Source organism: Hypanus sabinus, chromosome 4 (genome assembly GCF_030144855.1).
Source record: "Hypanus sabinus isolate sHypSab1 chromosome 4, sHypSab1.hap1, whole genome shotgun sequence".
Lineage (NCBI taxonomy): Eukaryota > Metazoa > Chordata > Chondrichthyes > Myliobatiformes > Dasyatidae > Hypanus > Hypanus sabinus.
Window position 1 is genome coordinate 10830211 of NC_082709.1, and position 23647 is coordinate 10853857.

The 23647-nt window shown below is 42.7% G+C and overlaps 1 protein-coding gene across 2 annotated transcripts in view; it reads right to left on the reverse strand.

Moving 5' to 3' along the window:
- Positions 1-23647, reverse strand: part of cers6 (ceramide synthase 6) — a 282104-nt gene that overhangs the window by 48365 nt on the left and 210092 nt on the right. For both annotated transcript variants that reach the window (XM_059966394.1, XM_059966393.1), the window contains exon 6: positions 17382-17474. In XM_059966394.1, the coding sequence (XP_059822377.1) occupies positions 17382-17474 (93 nt within the window). The remainder of the gene's footprint in view (positions 1-17381; positions 17475-23647) is intronic.

Sequence of the window (23647 nt, forward strand, 5' to 3'; positions counted from 1 at the left end):
TTGCCATGCATTTTGGTAGGAGAAATGAAATGGTTGTATATTTTCTTAATGGAGAGAAAATACAAAATACTGCGGTGGAAAGAGTCTTGGGAGTCCTTGTGTGGGATTCCCTAAAGTTTAATTTGCACGTTGAGTTTGTGGTGAGGAAGGCAAATGCAATGTTAGCATTCATTTCAAGAGGACTAGAATATAAAAGCAAGGATATAATGTTGAGTATTTATAAAGCATTGGTAAGGCCTCACTTGGAGTATTGTGAGCAGTTTTGGGTCACTTATCTTAGAAAGGACGTGCTGAAACTGGAGTTCAAAGGAGGTTTACAAAAATGATTCCAGAATTGCATGGCTTGTCATATAAAGAGCATCTGATAGCTCTGGCCTGGTATTCACTAGAACTGAGAAAATGAGGGTGACCTAATTGAAACCTATCAAATGGTGAAGCTTCTTGATAGAGTGGATGTGGAGAGGATGCTTTCTCTGGTGAGAGAGTCTAAGACCAGAGGTCATAGTCTGAGAATAGAGGGGAGTCCCTTTAAAACAGAGTTGAGGAGAAATTTCTTTAGCCAGAGGATGGTGAATCAGTGGAATTTTTTGCCATAATCAGCTGTGGAGGCCAAGACTTTATGTACACTTAAGTCAGAAGTTGATAGCTTCTTGATTGGTTGAGGCATGAAGGGATATGGGGAGAAGACAGAATATTGGGCTGAGCAGAAAATTAGATCAGCGAGGATGAGATTGTGGAGCAGACCTGATGGGCCAAATGGCCTAATATTTTAATAATAATAGGGCTAGTGATAATGCCTAGTATGGTGAGACATCTTCAGGACAAATAATGTTGTTTAAGCTGAGGTAGAGGGTGAACATTTGCCTGTTTAAAACACAGCCCAGCAATAAGAGAGTAGAAGAGAGTAATTTTATTAACACCAATAGATGTGGGGATTTAGGCTAGTTTGATTGATGTCCTGGTACCATGCTGAGGTGAAAAAGAGCTTGTAAAATCAATATATTGATGCAACATACACAAAATGCTGGAGGAACTCAGCAGGTCAGGCAGCAACTATGGAAATGAATAGATAGTCAACATTTTGGGCTGAGACCCTTCTACAGGACTGATATGTTGATAATAACTAATATTACAAAACGCTTCTGCACATTTGGTGATCACATAAAGCTATAACTTGGAGTCAGAAACTAAAAATCAACTCCAACCATTTGTGATTAATTATGACCACTTGCAATCAGATGTGATGAAAAAGTTCCCTCAGCATTGTAACTTTGATACCTTCCTGAACCAAATAATTTGGGATGAGCCTGTGTGCAGTTTACAAACAATCAAGTCTAGTTTGAACAATCAAATATGCAAGGCTTAATGTTTCACCACACATAAAACTGCGAAAGTCTTAGGCACGTGCAGTATATTTGGCTAGGGTTCCTATGACTGTAGTAATTTAATGTATTGCACTGTACTGCTGCCACAAAAAAAGAACCAATTTCATGACATATGTGAGTGATGATAAACCTGATTCTGATATGGGTCTCTGTTGTGGACTGAGAGTGGGAAGTGGGCAGGGAGAGGGAAATCATGGTTGGGAAAAAGGGAAGAGAAAGGGGAGGGAGTTGAAAGCACTAGAGAGATAATCTGTAATTATTAATAAACCAATTGCTTAGAATCAAATGCCCTTGCTTGGTATCTCAGTGCTGGGTATGTCTGCACACACCCCTGGCACTCATTCTCTGCCATCAGTCCCACAAACCTCCCACCACATCATTCCCAACATCCTTTGCTCCCACCAAATTTACAAACTTATTCTCTGCTTATACAGTTCTGTGCAAAAGTCTTAGGCACCCTAACTATTTTGTGTGTGTGTGTGTGCCATAGACTGCATGTGGAATTGCACATTGATGGAGATGGCTGGTAAATTTCCTGAAGAATTCCCAATGGTGTAGCAATCATAGGAAATCTAATACCAAGCCCACATCCTCTGAGTGTGAACAAAAAAGGTGGAAAATGTGGGAAGTACATTAATGGAAAATGTGGCCACCCTTGGAATGAAATGCATTCATCACAAGAATGCCAGTTTACATCAAGTAACTGATTAAAAGACAAAAGACATGCTATCTGAATGTGTAAGGCAAAGCCAAATTAGATATGATGTTCAATATGATATCGAAGGGGGTGAAGTCAGGGAAGAAAGGTTGAAACAGCAGGTTTACCACTGGCTACAATGAAAGTCAAGATTGAGTTCCCAAGTGAGCAGTAAGGGACTTACACCCATCCAACCTCCGCGAGGGAGAGAAGTCACCTTCAGACTGTGTGCTTATGGACTGCAGACAGAGGGTAGATGTGGTGAACTACATATACCTGTCTGGACATGCCCCCCCCCCCCCCGCTGACTGCTCCTGTGGCTCCTCCCACAGACCCCAGTATAAAGACGATCGAGGCCTGAGCCCGGCCTCTCAGTCTCCAGGATGCAGTGTGGTGGTCAATTGCTGCTTGTTCTTTTTTCCAGTCAATAAAAGCCAATATCTCACCTCACGTCTCGCAGAGTTATTGATGGTGCATCAGTAGAGATGAGTTAGGGTTCAGATACCAGCACTCCTGAGCTTTCACTCTTTAACACCAGTGAATCTGCCAGTATATCTGCATCATCAAGAGATGAGGGGCCCATGCTCAGCCCCTCAACATCTCACCTATTACGATGGATAGAGACAACTCCATTCAAACTCAACGTCCGATAAAAATGTTCAGGTTAATCTTTTGTGTTTCTTCTTTTTCCTTAAATCTGTTCATGTCATCAATTTACAATAGTTTAGTGTATTTTACATAAATTTAATAGTTTTATTATTTTGGTACTTGGCAGCAAATTCAGGGGATTTATCTGCTGGCAAGGAAGGAATAATGATGAATGTTCAAGTCTTAGGACTTTATTCCCTGGAGCGTAGAAGAATGAGGGGAGACTTGCTAGAGGCGTATAAAATTATGATGGGTATAGATAGAGTGAATGCAAGCAGGCTTTTTCCACTGAGGCTGGGGAGAAAAAAACCAGAGGACATGGGTTAAGGGTGAAGGGGGGAAAAGTTTAAAGGGAATATTGGTGGGGGGGGGGCTTCTTCACACAGAGAGTGGTGGGAGTGTGGAATGAGCTGCCAGATGAAGTGGTAAATGCAGGCTTGATGAGAGGTGTATGGAGGGATATGGTCCAGGTGCAGGTCAGTGGGACTCGGCAGAGAAGTGGTTCGGCACAGCTAAGGAGGGCCAAAAGGCCTGTTTCTGTGCTGTAATGTTCTATGGTTCTATTAATTACATTTTATATGAGTTTTATTTGTTTTAGTTATCTAAATCGACTTAAACAGAGTTATTTTAAATCAGTGCCGTTGACTGCAGTAGACTGGCTGGAATATTCTAGCGTGCCCAAGACTTTTGCACAGTGCTATGCTTGTCAATGTGGGGCAGAGTGTGAGTTTGTAAATCTGGCGGGAGAAAAGGATTTTGGGATTGGCAAAAGTGGAGTGCCACGGGAGGGCTGTGGGACAGGTGGCAGAGAAGGAATGCTTAGGGTGGGAGCAAGCATATCCAGTCCTGAGACAGCAGGCAAGGTCACTTGATTCCAAACAATGATTTATTGATCATATCTCCCTGGTGCTTTCTGCTCCCTCCCCTCTCCTTTCCCCTTCCCCCAACGATGATTCCCCTCTCCCTGTCCCCCTTCCCACTCTCAGTCCACAATAGAGACCCAGATCAGAATCAGGTTTATCATGACTTGCAAAAGTCATGAAATCTGTTTTTTTTTGCGGCAGCAGTACAGTGCAATACATAATATTACTACAATACCGCGCAAAAGTATTAGACATTAGACTTTGCTCAGTAGTGCATGAGGAGGAGGAGGATACAGGCGACATGAGAGGTATCAAAAACGTGTCAGTGAGCACTGGAAATAAGGAGGGGATGGTCTGAGACCACAATTCCACAGAGGTGGATCACTCAGATGCCCAGTAGCAACATAAGGAATGCAACATCACCCATCCTAGCCTCCTGCCCATTCAACCAGACACCTCCTGCTTCATCTAAAGGAGAATCTGGTTCCTTAGCCCCACCACCCACCTCAGAAACCAATAAACCAGCATCCATCCTAAGGGAAACAAGAGAAAATCTGCAGATGCTGGAAATCCAAGCACCAACACACAGTCCTGCCAAAGGGTTTCGGCCTGAAATGTCGACTGTACTCTTTACCTAGATGCTGCCTGGCCTGCTGAATCCATCCTAAGGGCCTACCTAATAAGAAAATTTGTTACAGGGAGTGGATGTGGAGAGGATATTTCCTATGGTGGCAGAGTCTACGCCTCAGAATAGAGGGATGTCCATTTAGAACGGAGATGAGGAGGAATTTCTTTAGCCAGAGAGTGGTGAATCTGTGGAATTCATTGCCACAGGTGGCTGTGGAGGCCAGGTCTGGGTATACTTAAGGCAGAGGTTGAGTGATTCTTGATTAGTCAGGGCATTAATGGATACAAGGGGCTGAGAGAGAAATGGATCAGCCATGATGAAATGGCAGAGCAGACTTGATGGGCCAAATATCCTAATTCAGCTCCTATATCTTAAGGTGTAAATTTTCTAAATGTTATTAAACTAGTTTCACTCTCTTTGTTTATAGTGTGAAGCAGTGTTGTGCATATGCAGTGTATCGAGGTGTGATGACACATTATGACATAATTGATCATGTGTGGACTGTTGTTTGAAGTCTAAGATGAACTACAGATAAGTCAGAAATACGTTTCAGATTTCTTCCTGTTTCCCGCAGATTGCTCTCCATACAATTTGACTCGGAAGGTACAGAGCGCAGAGACTGTAATTAGAATCAGTTTCAGGTTTAATATCGCTGGCGGATGTCATGACAATTGTTATCATGTGGCAGAACTACACAATAACAAAAACTGGAAATTACAGTAAGAAATACATATACACATATATTTGTTAAAATGTTAAATTATGTTTAACATTAAAAAATGCTAAATTAAATCAGTAGTGCAAAAAGAGGGAAAAAAAAGTTGTGTTGTCTTTATGACAGTTATTTAGTTTATAATATTTTCTCTTAGTAATTCATTTGTTAGTATTTTCTAGTTAGAATTAGAAGTGTTTAAAGTATATTCATTGCCTGTAAAATATATCGGCATGCGATGACGTCACATTCGGTTTCGCCGCGTCTTGTGGGAAAATACTGGTTTGAGATCAACACGAGGGTGGGGGCTCACCACGAGGCAGACCCGAGCAGAAGTTGTTTTGCAAGCATTAGAAATCACAGTGAGAGCAACGCTTTTTCACTGTAGCGCTCTCGTTCAGGTGTAACTGAAACGCTGAATTAAACGCTGAGATAAACCACAGTCAATGAGAAGAACATGGAAACCCAAGGAAGGAAGGCAGAAGGCGTCCAGATCGAGTCCCTGGATGGTAAAGTCGTCATCTGTCTCCCTCTGCTCTTAGAGTGCAATGAAATCATGAATAACCGCACTGAGATCCCGACACCAAGTGCGGTGCTACACCAGCCACATCTCCACCACATCGCCAAACACATCCCCGAACTGGATCCAAAAGCAGAAATACTCCTGCTATTAGGAAGAGATGTTATCCGGGTACACAAGGTTAGGCAGCAGGTCAATGGACCACTCGACGCCCCCTTCGCGCAACGCCTGGATCTGGGCTGGGTGGTGATAGGAGAGGTGTGTCTCAGTAACGTACACAAACCGACGGTTAACGCACTCAAGACCAATGTGCTAGAGAGTGGCCGCCATCCAATTTTTCAACCCTGCACAAGTGTCACGTGCATTAAGGAAGCACAACAAGACGTTAACAAGCGTAAAGTAACTGACGAGACGCTGGGTCAGTCAGTTTTCGTTCAAACCGAGCATGGTAATAAACTTGCTCAATCAGCTCAAGACGCCATTTCCTTAAAAACAAAGGACACCAAGGTCTTCAGAGATGAAGCAAAGAATGGGGTCGCCCCACTACCTTTCAGAGAACCACGCCAGCGCTCACCAAATAACAAAGAGCAGGCAGTCAAGCGGTTCACGTCCTTACAAAAAACCCGGAAAAGGAAACCTGAGATGCAGCAACGCACCCGATTGACCCACGAGGTACTGTGCACCCTAATGGCAGAGGTCACAGCCATTATAAACGCACGACCACTCCTACCTGTGTCTTCTGACCCAGAAAACCCGTTCATACTTTCGCCATCAACGCTCCTTACGCAGAAGGCAGGAGCTCCCCCTCCACCAAGGATCCTCAGACAAGGATTTGTACACAAAGCAATGGAGACAAGTCCAAGCTCTGGCAAATCGATTCTGGTCTCGCTGGAGACTGCTCAGGGACAAGCAAATCGCCCGCAACAGCTGGCCAATGGCCAGAATCACTGCTACATTCCCTAGTGGGGATGGACATGTCAGGAAGATCGAATTGAAGACCACCGACCGAGGCGATGTGAAAATTTACCAAAGGCCAGTTACAGAAGTTATTCTACTTCTACCTGATGATTGATTAAGAGACTAAGTTTTGTACTCTGTTCATTGTGATCTTACGAAGGTCAGGCGGGGAGTGTGTTGTCTTTATGACAGTTATTTAGTTTATAATATTTCGCTTAGTAATTCATTTGTTAGTATTTTCTAGTTAGAATTAGAAGTGTTTAAAGTATATTCATTGCCTGTAAAATATATCGGCATGCAATGACGTCACATCCGGTTTCGCCGCGTCTTGTGGGAAAATACTGGTTTGAGATCGACGAGAGGGTGGGGGCTCACCACGAGGCAGACCCGAGCAGAAGTTGTTTTGCAAGCATTAGAAATCACAGTGAGAGCAACGCTTTTTCACTGTAGCGCTCTCGTTCGGGTGTAACTGAAACGCCGAATTAAACGCCGAGATAAACCATATGTTAATGTGAAGAGTGAACAGTAAATGGTTAATCTTACTGCGACCTGGTTCTCATTGACTGTGGTTTATCTCGGCGTTTAATTCGGCGTTTCAGTTACACCCGAACGAAAGCGTTACAAAGGTAGTGAGGTTCAATGTCCATTCAAGAATTGGATGGCAGAGGGGAAGCAGCTGTCAGCATGCCTTCAGGCTCCTGTATGTCCTCTCTGCTGGTAGCAATGAGAGGGCATGACCTGCGTGATGGGGGTCCTTAATGATGGGTGCCACCTTTTTGAGGCATCACTCCTTGAAGATGTCCTTGGTGCTATTGCCTGTGATGGAGCTGACTGTGTTTACAACTTCCTGCAGTTTATTTTGATCCTGTGCAGTGCCCCTCCCCCACCATACCAGTCGGTGATGCAGCCAGTTAGAATGCTCTAACAGTACGTCTACAGAAATTTGTGAGTGTCTTTGATGACACACCAAATCTCAATATCACCCAAAAGATGGAGCAGTAAATCGTATTAAGGAAGAGTCAATTGAATTGTGTTGGCTGTGTCAAATCATTGCCATACAGCCATTCATAAGAATGGTGAATTAATGAGAGCTGCTCAAGTCTAGAAAGTATTGAATCATTTCAGAGCTGCAGAGCCCGATTCTATGACAGAGACCTGGTCACTGCAGCTTCCTTCTGGTAGGTCAACTCCTCCAAAAGGGGTATATTTATTATTGAGGGAATGGCCACAGTGGTAATCTGTACTGGCTTCCTATTCCCTTTCCCTCTCATGACAGTCACCCAGGTACCTGCCTCCCGCAACTCCGGGGTAACTACCTCCCTGTAGCTCCTATCTATCACTTCCTCATTCTTCCAGAGTTCCCATGCTTCACACAAGAACATACCACAAGCAGTGGACCCATTCTCACCACTCTAGATATGTTCTAATAAATAAAAAAAGAGAAAAAAAAACTTACTAGATACTTACTGAGAGCCTCTGTCTATGTGGTTTGACAGGCAACAAAGCTCCTTCCCAAGCTTCAGCTTCTCTCATAGACTGCCAGGGGTATTTCAGGCAAAAGGTCTCAGTACAATGCTGTTTAAGATTTTCTTGTAAATGAGGTTTCAGTTTGCCTTACCAGACATCTCCAGGTCCAGAGGTGCAGTGAGATTTCACCTAGCTATTAGCTAACCGGAAGTGTGTGGTGGACAGCAATGCATCAAGCACACACTGGGTCCACTGAGATCATGGAATAAACTAGTCTGAATCTTCAATCTTCTGCACTCAGTCCAATTTAAAAACCGATCATTTTAAGAGTACTAATTACTGTCCCCTATTGTAATCTTCATTGTATAAAATTATTTTAATTATTATTTATTGAAATTGCCATATAACTTTCATTTCAAGTTCAAGATCAAGTTTAGCTGTCATTCAACTGAAAATGAATTCCCATGAACACAGCCAAATAAAACAGTGTTACTCTGGGGACAAGGTCGAGTCTCAGTAGCAACAGTCACGCAGAGCACAAGGCACATATAGCACATATAAGATAGCAGTAAAACACAGCCATGCGCAAAAAAATATATCTTAAGCCCCTGAGTCTGTGAGTGCTGTGGCAGTCAGCAATCAAACACAATACGTGTCCTCTGCTGAGTGAGCACTGGAGAGCAGCACACGTGGCACTGACTCTCCTGGACGGCTGCAAACATGCCAGGCCACAGTTTATGGCCTAGTCCTCCCTGCAACCAAGGCCACTCAGATGCCTTGCTCTCCGCCTGACAAATAAACCAGAGGCTTGCAGCACTCCATATCACCAATGTCTAACAGGGTCTTGCAATCACAAGAAAAGCAAGTTAGACAATCACTCACACCACCTTCATGCACTGTTGCCTCTCTGAAGCAGACAGCAGTACAGTCCCCACAAAGTCCAGCTCCTTTAGTTTTTCCACCTATGAGCAATTTGCTGGTGGCATAGACCTGCAGTCCGTTAGGTTCTTAACATCCAGCAAGGTCTTCTGATCATAAAAAATACATTTATAAGGGCAGTAACACCTTTGGCTGGCCCTGTAGAAGCCACTGTGTCTGAATGCGTTGTCATCCTTAGGAAGACTGAATATTATTTGTATAAATATTATTATATTTTATAAATAGCTGGGTTTCACTGTTAGGAGTTAACATTCCTTGGAATTTTGAGCCAGTCATGAAAATCATGTAAATAACCTGCAAAGAACGTGATACATAATGTTGTGTTTTCAGTGATGGAAAGAAACATTGAACTTGATTTTAACCTTGCTAGCAGTCTTCTACATTATAGTTAAAATTTTATCTAAGTGTCTATTGTTGTTCTGTTTTCACTTCTCATTAACATTGTCCTTATACACTGTTTACCTGATGTCCTTATGCAACTTACATTTGTAGAAATAATCGTAGAATCTACACAAAACATAAATTTCCATTCCTTTCAGGTTCAAAGGTTCACTTATTATCAAATATGTATGAAGCATTCAACTCTGAGATTCTTCTTCAGATAGCTACAAAACAAAGAAAACCCATGGCTGTCGTTCAAAGAGAAACAGCAAACTCACTCCCCTGCACAAAAAAATTAATGAAACGCAACAAGCACATTGAAACCAACCCCCTTCCCCGCACTAAACACAAGAATGACATTGACCACCAAATTCCCCTCCCTCGCATTAAATGCAGGAAGAACAGGTTAATAAAAACTCTAAGCCATTGTAAAAATTATAAACTGTATTAAGCATCTTGCCTTTCACTTTAACTCCTCCTGTGAACATTCCACTAGACTGAAACTGTTGACTGCTACGTTTAAGACCACTAGCCTATCTGGCATGATGCCCAAGTGGCTTTTTCTCACATGTGCGGACAAAATGCAGTCAACAGAGCCGATGACTATCAGTATGCAACATCAGAGTGCAAAGGCTCAAGCTGTTCTTCCACTCACTAACCTAGGGTCAATAAGGCAATGGTGCACTTGTACTGGCCAAAGTAAAAATTCAGTCAAGATTAATCCTCAAGACCTCACTGATCTATATGGATTGTAAACACGAGAAATTCTGCATGTGCTGGAAATACAAAGCAACACACACACACAATGCTGGAGGATCTCAGCAGGTCAGGCAGCATCTATGGAAATGTCCTGAAGAAGGGCCTGAAACATTGATCGTTTATTCATTTCCATAGATACTGCCTGACCTGCTGAGATCCTCCAGCATTGTGTGCTATGTGGATTGGCTATTTTGTGGAAAAAGTATCCTCAAGAAAGCCATAAAAAAAATTTGGCTCTGTAGTTGAGGACAAAAAATTGTCTTCTATATAGTGTTATCACTGATTAATGTAGAGTAGGATATTGATTTTATGATTTCTATTCTAGTGTTTGAAGTTAGCAGCTGCAAAACAAGCGTGTGGTTTGACCTTATTAGCAGAAAGATGAAAGAAGGAATAGATTAGTGTGATAATACTCTCGGGGATTTATTCATACAGGCTTAAACATAACTTTAAGAGAATTAGATTCAAGCACTTTGACTAAAATTTGATTCAGTTTTGTTTCTGAAGTTGAAATAATTATTGTTATGTCAAACGTGAACAGACATTGCCTGGTTTATAGAACCATATAGTGAGGAAGGAAGATCTGAAATAATTACTGTACATTGCATCAGTAATATTAAATAGCAACATTGTTTGTTTTATAGAACCATGAACTAAAACACAGTGAGGAAGAAAGATCTGAAATAGACATTGCACTGAATTCTATTTGGTTTCCTGTTTAATATTAGAATTCAGTCTGTTTTTAATGACAAATAAACATGGAAGCATTAATGATCCAGGTAGAAAGGTTGTCTACACTAAATGAGTACCATAGTCCCTGGTATGAATGGTACTTTTCTCTATTTATAACTACATGCAATATGGCTGCAGATTTGATCCAAGTTTGCAATAGTCTTGGGGATTTCTAAATGCAGGTAGATTGGGAAAATCAGGTTGATGCTGGATTCCAAAAGATGGAATTTGTAGAATACATGTGTGTGTTTAGAAAAGCTTGTAGTTGAGCCCACTAAAGATCAGCCCTTCTCGATTGGGTGTAGTACAATGACACAGATTTGATTAGGGAGATTAAGGTAAAGGAACCTTTAGGAGTCAGTGATCATATTATGATAGAATTCACCCTGCGGTTTGAGAGGGAGAAGATGACGGCAGAACGGCAATGGCTGGAGTTTCTGGGGGCAACCTGGAAGGTGCAGGATCGATACAACCCAAAGAAAATTAAGTATTCAAGGGGAGGTTGATGCAACCATGGCTGTCAAGGAAAGTCAAAGACAGCAGAAAAGTAAAAGAGCAAACTATAAGACCATAAGACATAGGAATGGAATAAGGCCATTCAGCCCATCGAGTTTGCTTCACCATGGGAATACCAATGCCTTTGAATGGAAAACCCTACAAAACAGTAGCCAGAGCGCAGGCACGAGAAGCATTATAGGCATCGGTGACAGCAGAAGGCAGGCGGAGCACCACCAACGTTCTTTCCCCCTGCGTGGTGGTTTTTCTTATTTTTTTAAAAACATAGGGTCTAGCAGAGCAGCCATCGTTAGAGTGGGAGCTGAGTCAGAGTGGGAACTTTGACTCAAGAGTGCAGGCTTGGACTCAAGAGGCCTTGATGAGAAGTGGCCAAAGAAACAGGTGAAAAAGGTAGGTTTCTCCTTTTGTTATTGCTGATTTGGTCTTAGTTGCCCATTGTACAGTGCAGACAGGATGGTAAATATGACAGTGGAATGCTCCTTCTGTAGGATGTGGGAATTCATGGAACCTGATAGTCTCCCTGGTTGGCAGCAAGTGCAGCCAACTCCAGCTCTCAAAGACAGCATTAAGGAGCTGGAACTGGAGTTGGATGAACTGAGGATCATCCGGGAAGTAGAGCAATTGATACATAAGACTTTTGAACAGGTGGTTACACTCAGGGCGCAGATGGGTGAACACCGAGAGAGGTAAAGTGAGAAGGAAGTCAGTGCAGGGTCCCCCTGTGGCCATTACCCCCAGCAGCAAGCGTACCCCTTCAGATGCTGCTGAGGGGGATGACCTATCTGGGCAAGGCAGCAGCAGCCAGACCAATCGCACTGAGGTTGGCGTTGAGCCTCAGAAGGGAAGGGTGAAGTCAGGTGGAGCACTCGTCATAGGGGAGTCGATAGTTAGGGGGACAGGCAGGAGACTCTGTGGCAGTAAAAGAGACACCACGATATTGTAATGCCTCCTGGGTGCTAGGGCCCAGGACTTCTCTGAACGGCTGCAGAATATCCTTGAAGGCGAGGTTGAGCAGCCAGAGGTCATGGTACATATTGTTACCAATGACGTAGGCAGCAGAGGGGTAGAAGTCATATGTAGTAAGTTCAGGGAGTTAGGAAGGAGGCTGAAGAACAGGACCTCCTAGGTGATAATCTCCGGATTACTCCCGGTGCAGTGAGCTGGAGAAGATTAGAACAGAAAGATAACAAAGATGAATGAGTGGGTGAGGAGATTGTTCAGGGAGACGTTCTTGGATCATTGGAATCTCTTCTGAGGAAGGGGTGATCTGCACATGAGGGATGGGTTGCTTTTGAACTGGAGGGGAACTAATATCCTGAGAGAGCAGTGACCTAATAGAGGAGTATAAGATGATGAGGGGCATTGATTGTGTGGATAGCCAGTGGCTTTTTCTCAGGGCTGAAATGGCTAACATGAGTGGGCATTGTTTTATGGTGCTTGGAAGTAGGTACCAAGGGGATATCAGGGGTAAGTTTTTCACACAGAGAGTGGTGGGAGCGTGGAATGCACTGCCAGTGACTGTGGTGGAAATGGATACAATAGGGTCTTTTAAGAGATTCTTAGATAGGTACGTGGAGCTTAGAAAAATAGAGGGTTATTCACTAGCGTAATTCTAGGCAGTTTCTAGGGTAGGTTACATGGTCAGCACATTGTGGGCCGAAGGGCCTGTAATTTGCTGTAGACTTCTATGTTCTATGCTCTATAAAATGTAATGGGTTCGGCCCAGCACATCACTGGTAAAGCCCTCTCAATCCTTGAGTACATCAACCTGAAACGCTGTTATAGGAAAGCAGAATCCATCATCAAAGATCCTCACCACCCAGACCATGCTCTTTTCTCACTGCTGCCATCAGGTAGAAGGTACAGGTGCCTTAGGACTCGCACCATCAGGTTCAAGAACCATTACTACCCCTCAACCATCAGGCTCTCGAGCAAAAGTGGATAACTACACTCATCTATTGAGATGTTCCCAGAACCAATGATCTGATCTTAAAGACTCTTTATATTGTTATTTCATGCTCTTACTATTTATTTTTATTTTCATTTGCACAGATTGTTGTCTTCTGGTTGACCTACTTGATCTTTCATTGATCCTGTTACAGTTACTATTCTATAGATTTACTGAGGATGCCCACAGGAAAATTACTCTCAGGGTTGTATGTGCTGATGTATATGTACTCTGATAATAAAATTTATTTGAAATTTTAACTTTTTTTGCTTGTTCATTCACTTTGTGCCATGTTGTGTGACATGGGTGATCATGGTCTCTCCATGACCATGATTGTTTTTGGCAGATTTTTACTACAGAAATGGTTTGCCATTGCCTTTTTCTGGGCAGTGTCTTTACAAGATGGGTGACCCTAGCCACTTTCAAACTCTTCAGAAATAGTCTGTCTGGCCACAAAAAAAAACTGGTCACCGTAACCAGGATGTGTGATTTGCATTAGCTGCTCATACAACAATCGACCACCTACTCCTATGGCTTCTCAGGACCCTGATCGGGAGGGCTCAGCAGGGGCTATACCCTGCCCAAGGGTGATCTGCTGGCTAGCAGAGGGAAGGATCACCTCAAACCGCCTTTGGTAGAGACATATCTCCACCCTGTCACCCAGAGAAATTTGCAGGATGCATAAAGGAAGTCAGATTAGGAAGACTGGATTGCTAACGAGCACTTTAATGAAACAGAAGATTATATGCTAAAGCACAGGATATTAGAATTTATATATTGTTGGGCTACTGGTTTCCAATTCCTCTGCCATGCACAGTAAGAATTATACATTATTTCAGCATCTAATGGCATGAAAGTGCCCACTCACTTTACATAATGTATGTTATCTGTTGATTATCATATGGATTTTTGAATCATACTTGCAGCAGGAAACTATTCAGCAATGATATTGGCTCTAATCTGGCTCTATCTGTATTAGCAATATAATTGCTGTATCTTCGGCAAGCTACTTTTCAAACTATATATCTCTGAGTCTTGGGTGACAAGATGGAGATACGTATCTTCCAAAGGAAGTATAAGGCACTCCTTCCCCCCGCTAGCCTATAGGTCACCCTTGAGCAAAGTAAAGCACCAGCTGAGCCCCTCTCCTCCCTGATCAGGGTCACGTGAAGCCATGGGAGCAGGTGGTGGATGGTTGAATGAGCAGTTGGTGCATATCACAAGTCCTGGTTATGTGACCACTGACAGCAGACAGACAATCTCTGAGGAGTATTGATAATGGTTGGGGTCACTGGTCTTGTAAAGGCACTGCCAGGAGAAGACAATAGTAAACCATTTCTTTAGTAAACTTCGTCGAGAATAATCACAGTCACGGAGACTATGACCGTCCACATCATATGACATGGCACAATTGTTTGACAAGTTCTCCTGATGTCTATACGATGCATCGAAGGAGAACAACACTGTCCTTATGACAGAATCTATAGAAAATTTGATAAAGTTAGCAAAGTATAAAAAAACTGGTATCAAGTTCAGATTTAAGTTTAATTATGATTCAGCCAAACGAGTGCCCATGAATACAGCCAAACAGAACAGCATTACTCCAGGGCCAAGGTGCAATATCCAGTACCGACAGTCATACAAAGCACAAGGCACCTAAAAGACAACAGCAAAATACAGTCCAAGTCCCTGAGTACAGGAATATTGCCTCAGTCTGCAGTCCTGACATGGCACAGCTTTTCTTCTGCCAAGCAAACTCTGGGGGGCAGCACCGACTCCAGCTTGGTTACCGCACCACACCGTCTCCAACGGACATCACTGACTTTGATGCTTCTCTTCTGGACTGCTGTAAACAGGCGACACCCTGGCTTGAGGCCTAGCGCTCTCTACGGCCAAGTCTATGTAGAGTCTACTGTCCGCTCCTGCTGTTTACCAATAAATCAGTGAATCAGACTTGCAGCATTCCACAGTAACAATGTCCAACAGGGTCTTTCAATCTCAAGAAAAGAGACTCAGCTGATCACTAGCTGTTGGACTGCACACTGCCTTCGTGCACCAACCCCTCCAACGACTCCCTGATGCAGGCAGCAGCATGATCTGCACCAGGTCCAGCTCCTTCAGTCTCTCCGCCAACGAACAACTCGCTGATGGGGTAGACCTGCAGTACTGTAACTTCTTGGTCATAAGACCAGCAGAGCTTTATGATCATGAAAAATACATTTAAAAAGGACAACACCACTTTTGGTTGGCCCTGTAGAAACTGCTGCAATCAAGGGCACCAGCATTCTACTAAGATGGTAACTGGTAAGATGGTAGCATGCTTAGTATGTTCAAGCAGGGGAAAGAGATTCTAATGTTGCTAATTTTATATTTATTCATATTATAAATAGCATTGATAATTGTTCCTTAATCAAGCAGTCTTTATCAATATATGGCAAATGCGAGATGCATTGCAGCTGAATATATTAAAACTTTATATGCATGAGATTAGTAGTGATAACAATCTGTCATTGTGAAACATTTTCTTAATGCAGAGTTTGTCAACAAGCTAATTACATTTACAAGTACACTGTGTAACCAGCAAATTTCAATTTTGTTCCTTCTGTCAGGTTTCAGTCTTTCCTAGGAATTAGTAATTTCTTGAAGATCAATGCTCACCACATTTTCTACACAATAGAGGATAACAATCTGGAGCAGTTGATGAAACACCATTAACCTCAAATGTTAACCCTGTTTTTTTCTTTCATGGTACTGAGTATTTTCTGTTCTTCCTATCTTTAAATTTATCTTAAATAATCATTACTTTCAAAGTTTTCAAATAATTATATTGTGCAGAATCATTATTTATTTAATAAGTTGGATGTCTGTGACATAAACACTTCAAAATCTTGCTTGACAATCTAAAACATTCATATCTTGTTTGACCATTTGATATCACACTCGATTCCTAAATGATTTGCTGGACATGATAGTCCAGTCAGATAAAACATAGTTCTGCCTCACTGACGAATAATATTCAGAGTTTACCAAGGATAATTTCATTCTTCATTTCCACATAACCTTTATTACAACTTCATACCCAATAGCTAATTCTACTGGAATCCAAAAGATGCTTTTGCATTGCAAGCTGTGTTGATGTTTAGATCAAGCTGAGAACAGATTGCAGTATAGCTGCCATCATCTGCAAGATTGGGTTGATTCTCCAAGCGTTGTTTGTGTTGTCAGTCTAAAGAGGGTTGAACCATTGGATTCTATTGAGAGCCCTTGTTAAAAATGACATTGAGCAATAATTTGGATAGGTACATGGATGGTAGGGATATGGAACACTATGGTCTGGGTGCAGATCGATAGGACTAGGCAAGTTAAATGGTTTGTATGGACTGGATGGGCCAAAGAGCCTATTTCTGTGCTGTAGGTTTCCAATGACTCTATAATTCTAATTCCATTTTCATATGTATCCCACCAAAAGCAATATTTGGTCCAGATCACCCTTAAAAAGCCTTCATTATGTGCAATAAGCAAAGTTAATCTTGTAACACCATTAAACATTTCTACTTCATCAGCTTGATAGTTAAATGTCCCCCAAGTGAGAAAGGGTTATCCACAATGGGGTAAAAGCATGGAAAGATAATCAAAAAATGCAATAAGACTGTGGATAAATGTAAGTACGGCTTCTTACAAGATGTATTCATTGGGATTTTCTTAACTTCTGACTAAATATACAAGGATATTGTCTGATCTGGAGGATCTGAGTTATAAGGAAAGATTGAATAGGTTTGGACTTTATACCTTGGAATGTAGCAGACTGAGAGGAGATTTGATAGAGCTGTACAAAATATGAGGGGTATAGTTCGGGTAAATGCAAGCAGGCTTTTCCACTGAGGTTGGGTGGGAATGCAACGAGAGATCATGGTCGTGAGGGTGCGGAACAATGTGCCAGAGCAAATGGAGCACACAAGCTCAATTTCAATATGTGGGAGAAGTTTGAACAGGTACATGGATAGTAGGGGTGTGGAGGGCTGTGGTCGTGGTGCAGGTCAATGGAAGCTGGCAGCTTAAATGACTTGGTATGGATTAGATGGGCCAAAGGGTCTGGTTCTTTCTTGTGCTTTTCTATAACTTGATGGCACTTTAAGTAATGTTACATGCATTTGTATATAATTAATGATACATGGATTGATGTATAATGAGGATTTAACACAAACCTTTGCCATGTGCAACATCCTTACCTTCCTTTTGATATCAGTAAACTGAGAGAACATTAAAGACCAGTAGAATGCCAACTCCATGATGTAATAGTAGTGAAGATCAGACGGGAGGGGCTGTTGAAAAAGGAAAAGCATTAAATACATTGCCTCTTGGTAGTGATGCGGTCATTTACTGTAAATAATGGTACAAACTGGTATATCTGCATGTTTGTATAGTTAACAGCCAATATTTCCCCACTGCAAACACAAGCAAGCTCTGGGTTCCCATGCATCAGACCAAAACACATAGGAGAAGAGTTAGGCCATTTGGCCCATCGAGTCTGCTCCCCCATTTCACCATGACTGATCCATTATCTGTTTCAACCCCATTTTCCTGCCTTCTCCCCATAACCTTTCACACCCTGGCTTAATCAAGAACAACTGAGAATGCCGCAAACTTTGCAGCCAGAGATCTAACTTCAGACTTCTGGAGCACAGATATTGGATTCTTCAGTTGTGACGACCACTCACTAGAAAAGAAACTTGCATCGACAGCCAAAAGCACAAAAAGTAAGAACAAGGTGAATTAATATTTTTAAATTACTTGCAATTGCACTAATGTTCTTAATTGTTTAAAAGTGTTTTTGCTTTGTGTGATTTATTAATTTTAGTGCTTAATCCTTTATATATTTTAAAATTGATAATTTGATTTTTTGAAGTAAATTGATTTATTATTGTTACAAGTAACAAGGTACAGTGGAAAACTCGTCTTGCATACTATCTGTCCAGATCAATTCATTACAATGGCACATTGAGGTAGTACAAGTTAAAACAATACCTGACTACAGAATAAAGTGTTACAATACAGAGAAAGACCAGTGCAGGTAGGCTCTGAGGCATAAAGTAACAACGAGGTAGATTATGAGGACAAGAGTCCATCTTCTCATAATAGGGACATTTTCAATAGTCTTATACAGCTGGATAAAAGCTATTCTCAAACCTGGGTGGTATGTGCTTTCATACTTTTGCATCTTCTGCCCAAGGGAGGGAGAAAAGAGAGAATGACTGGGGTGGATGGGATCTCTGATTGTGCTGGCTGCCTTCCTGAGGCAGTGGGAAGTATAATCCGTGGAGGGAAGGCTGGTTTCCGTGGGGTGCAGAGTTGTCTCTGCAGTTTCTTGTGCTCACAGGCAGAGCAGCTGCCACACTGGGCCATTATGCATCCAGATACAATGCTCTCCATGGTGCATTAATAAAAATTTATAACAGTTGATGGAGACATGCCAAATTTCTTTAGCTCCTGAAGAAATAGCGGCACAGGTGAGCTTTTTTGTCTATAGCGTTAACGTGGTTGGATGGGCTACTGGTGATGTTTACTCTTAAAACTTTCACCCCTCTCAACCTCAATGCTGTTGATGTAAACAGGAGCATAAGCACCACACCCTTCCTGAAGTCAATGACCAGCCCTTTTGTTTAGCTGACATTGAGAGAAAGGTTGTTGTCGTGACAACATATCACTAGGCTCTCCTTCCTGTACTCCAACTCGTTGTCAGTTGAGACCATCAGTAAACTTGTAGATGGAGGCCCAATTAACGGCAGGAGCAGAGTACAGCAATGTGGTCTCTCGCAGGTCGGCAACACTTGCTTAAAAGGAGAGCTTTGTGGGCTTTTGGGTATTCCAGAGGCCCATCAGTGGTGGGAGCAGAGCACAGTGAATTAATTAAAAGTTCAGAAGGGACAAGTGGGGTGGCAATTGTTGGGAGTAGGCTAGTGGTGAGAGTAGGAGTCTCAGGCCTTGGCTCACAAAGGAGGCTTTGGCTGACGAGAGGTGCTGGCTCTAGGTAAGTTACTACTAAGCTTCTCTTTTTTCTCTCTCTTACTGTACCTAGTGTAGTAAGAGACTGTTGTGTGTTCTTCATGCCAGATGTTGGAAGCCCAGAGTCTCCCAGGGAACTAGATCTGCGTGAAGTGCATCCGGCTGGAGCTCCTTGAAGACCGTGTTAGGGATCTGCAGCAGCAGCTGGATGACCTTTGGCTTGTACGGGAGAGTGAGGAGATGATCAATCAGAGTTACAGGGAAGTAGTCACTTTAAAGTTGCAGATTTGCTGGGTGACTGTCAGGAGAAATGGAAATAGGCAGTGAGTGCAGAGCACCCCTGTGGCCATTCCCCTCTATAACAAGATTACTGTTTTGGAAACTGTTGTGGGGAATGACCTCCCGGGGAATGCCACAGAGACTGGGTTACAGGCACTGAACATGGATCTGTGGTGCAGAAGGGGAAGAGGGAGAAAAGGGAAATGGTTGTGATTGGGGACTCAGTAGTCAGGGGAACAGAAAGGAGATTCTGTGGGCATGAACGGGACACCCGGATGGTATGTTGCCAGCGTCAGGGATGTCTTGGATCACATCCACAACATTTTAGAGAGGGAGGGAGAGCAGGCAGATGTCCTGGTACATATTGATAGCAATGACATAAGAAGAAAAAGCAATGAGGTCCTAAGGAGAGAATTTAGAGAGCTAGGTAGAAAACTGAGCAGCAGGGTAGTAATTTCTGGATTGCTACCTGTGCCATGTGCCAGTGAGGGTAGAAACAGGATGATTTGTCAGATTAATGCGTGGCTGAGAAGCTGGTGCTGAGGGCAGGGCTTCAACTTCTTGGATCATTGGGACCTACTTCGGGGAATGTATGACCTGTACAAAAGTGACGGGTTGCACCTGAACTCGATGGGGACCAATATTCTCACGGGCTGGTTTGTTAGAGCTGTTGGGAGGGTTTAAACTAATTTGGTAGGGGAGTAGGAACCCGAGTGAAGGGACTTGGGAAAGAACAGATGGTAAAAAAAGGAAAGATAGCGTGCAATCAAACTGCCAGGAAGACAGGCAGACGATAGGACAAAATTGCGGCCAACGGGGTGAGTATCAGTGCACTAGGGATGCAGAATCAAAAAGGATGGCAAATACAGTATTCAAAGTGTTATGTCTCAATGCACAGAGTATAACAAATAAGGTGGGTGGTCTTGTTGCACTATTACAGATTGTCAGGTATGAAGTGGCCATCACCGAATCATGGCTGAAGGATGAATGTAGTTGGGAGCTGAAAGTTCAAGGTTATGTATTGATTCTGAGGGATAGGAAGGGAGGCTGAGGGGATGGTGTGGCTCTGCTGGTAAAGAATGGCATCGAATCAGGGGAAAGATATGACACAGAATCAGAAAATGTGGAATCCTTGTAGTTTGAGTTAAGAAACTGCAAGGGTAAAAGGACCCAGACGACACTTAAATATAGGCCTCCCTATGGTAGTTGGGATGTAGACCACAGATTACATGGGAAATAGAAAAGGGCATGTCAAAAGGGCAATGTTATGATAGTCATGGGAGATTTCAACATGCAGATCAATTGGGGAAAAACAGGTTGGTAATGGGTCTCAAGAGAGTGAGGTTGTTGAATGCCTAAGAGACGGCATTTTAGAGCAGTTTGTCATTGAGCCTACTGGGGGATCAGCTGTACTGGATTGGGTGTTATGTAATGAACCGGAGGCGATTAGGGAGCTTAAGATAAAAGAACCCTTAGGAACCAGTGATCACAATATGATTGAGTTCAACTTGAAATTTGATAGGGAGACAGTGAAGTCTGATGTAGCAGTATTTCAGTGGAGTAAGGGAAATTACAGTGGTATGAGAGAGGAGTTGGCAAACATAAATTGGAAGGAGCTGCTGACAGGGAGGACAGCAGAGCAGCGATGGTGTGAGTTTCTGGGAAAAATGAGGAAGAGGCAGGACAGATGTATTCCAAAAACAAAGAAATACTCAAATGACAAAATAGTACAACAAGGGAAGTCAAAGCTAATGTAAAATCCAAAAAGAGGACATTCAACAAAGCAAAAATTAGTGGGAACATAGAGGATTGGGAAGCTTTTAAAAACCTACAGAGAGCAACTAAAGAATCATTAGAAGGGAAAAGATGAAATATGAAAGCAAGCTAGCCAACAATATTAAAGTGGATAGTAAAAGCTTTTTCCAAGTATGTAAAATATAAAAGAGAGATGAGAGTGGATATAGGACCACTAGAAAATGAGGCCGGAGAAATAATAACAGGGGACATGGAGATGATAGATGAATTAAATGAGTATTTTGCATCAGTCTTCACTGTGGAAGACACTAGCAGTGTGTTAGATGTTGTAGTGTGTGAAGGAAGAGAAGTGAGTGCAGTTACTATTACAAGGGAGAAGGTGCTCAGAAGACTGAAAGACCTCAGAGTCAGATGAACTGCACCCGAGGGTTCTGGAAGGTGTAGCGGTAGAGATTGTGGAGGTATTAGCAATTGTCTTTCAAAATTCATTGGACTCTGCCATGGTACCAGAGGACTGGAAAATTACAAATGTGCCTCCACTCTTTAGAAAAGGAGAAAGGCAACAGAAAGGAAATTATAGACCAGTTAGCCTGACCTCTGTGGTTGGGAAGATGTTGGAGTCAATCGTTAAGGATCAGCTTATGGAGTACTTGGTGACACAGGAAAAGATAGGTTAAAGTCAGTGTGGGTTCCTTAATGGAAAATCTTGCCTGACAAACCTGTTGGAATTCTTTGAGGAGATTACCAGTAAGATCCATAAAGAGGATGCAGTGGATATTGTATATTTGGGCTTTTAGAAGGCTTTTGACAAGATGCCACACATGAGGCTGCTCACCAAGTTAAGAGCCCACTGTGTTGCAGGAAAGTCACTAACATGATTAGAGTATTGGCTGACTGGAGGGAGGCAGCAAATGGGAATAAAAAGATCCTTGTCTGATTGGCTGCCAGTGACTAGTGGTGTTCTTCAAGGGTTGGTATTGGGACACCTTCTTCTAATGCTGTATATTAATGATTTAGATGATTGTATTAGTGGCTCTGTTGCCAAGTTTGCAGAAGATACGAAGATTGATGGAGGGGCAGGTAGTGTTGATGAAACAGGTAGGATGCAGAAGGACTTAGACAGATTAGGATAATGGGCAAATGAAATACACTTTGGTAGTAGAAGTCAATATGTAGACTATTTTCTAAACAAGGAGAAAATCCAAAAGTCTGAGGTGCAAAGGGACTTGGGAGTCCTTGTGTAGAACACACTAAAGGTTAACTGGTAGGTAGAGTTGGCGGTGAGGAAGGCAAATGCAATGCTAGCATTCATTTCAAGAGCAGGGATGTGATGCTGAGGCTTTATAAGGCTCTGGTGCAGCCTCACCTTGAGGATCAGTGAACAGTTTTGGGCTTCTCATTTGAGTAAAGTTATGCTGGCTTTGGAGAGGGTCTAGAGGCTATTTACATGGATGATTCCAGGAATGAAAGGGTTATCATACGAGGAACATTTGATAGCTTTGCGTCTGTACTCACTAGAATTGAGAAGGATGAGGAGGGATCTCATTGAAACCTTTCAAATGTTTAAAGGCCTAGACAGAGTAGATGTAGAAAGGATATTTTCCATGGCAGTGGAGTCCAGGAAAGAGGGCACAGCCTCAGGATAGTGAGACGTCCATTTGAAATAGAGATGTGGAGAAATTTCTTTAGATAGATGGTGGAGGATTTGTGGAACTTGTTACCACAGGCAGCTGTGGAGACCAGGCCGTTGGGTGTATATAAGGCAGAGATTGATAGGTTCTTGATTGGACACAAAATAAAAGGTTACGGGGAGAAGGCTGGGCAATGGGCTTGAGGACGGAGAAAAAGATCAGCCATGATTGAATGGTGGAGCTGACTCGAGAGCCAAATTGCCTAATCCTGCTCCTGTGTCTTATGGAATTGGAACAGAAGCTGGTCGTGTGGTCAAGAGTGTAGAAAGTGCAGAGTATGGGGCGGAATATACTCCCTCATGGGGCAGAGTGTTCATGGTGGAGGTGCTGCTGCTTACCATTACCCATTGTGGTGTGTGGGTCAGGGAGTTAGGGAACCAGCTGCAGAGTACAGTCACGGCAAAACCAAAACATTGCCACTGGCCTGTGACCCTACCGATTAGTTATATTTGTATGACACACCACCAGCTCCAATGACTGCTCCAAAAGTCATATTCTTTATTCAATTCTTTATTAGTAATCAGCAAACATACAACCTTGAAGTGATGAAACTTAAGCACACACAAGTGTAAGCTAAGCATAATTAAGTGTTACTAAGGTGGTCATCAAAAGATACGACATCCGTTGGCCTCTCTGACTAAAAACTGCCCCAACATAATCCCCATCCCCTTTTCCCTCTCTCACCTTATCTCTTTGCCTGCTCATCGCCTCCCTCTGGTGCTCCTCCTCTCCTTTCTTTCATGGACTTCTGTCCTCTCCTATCCAGC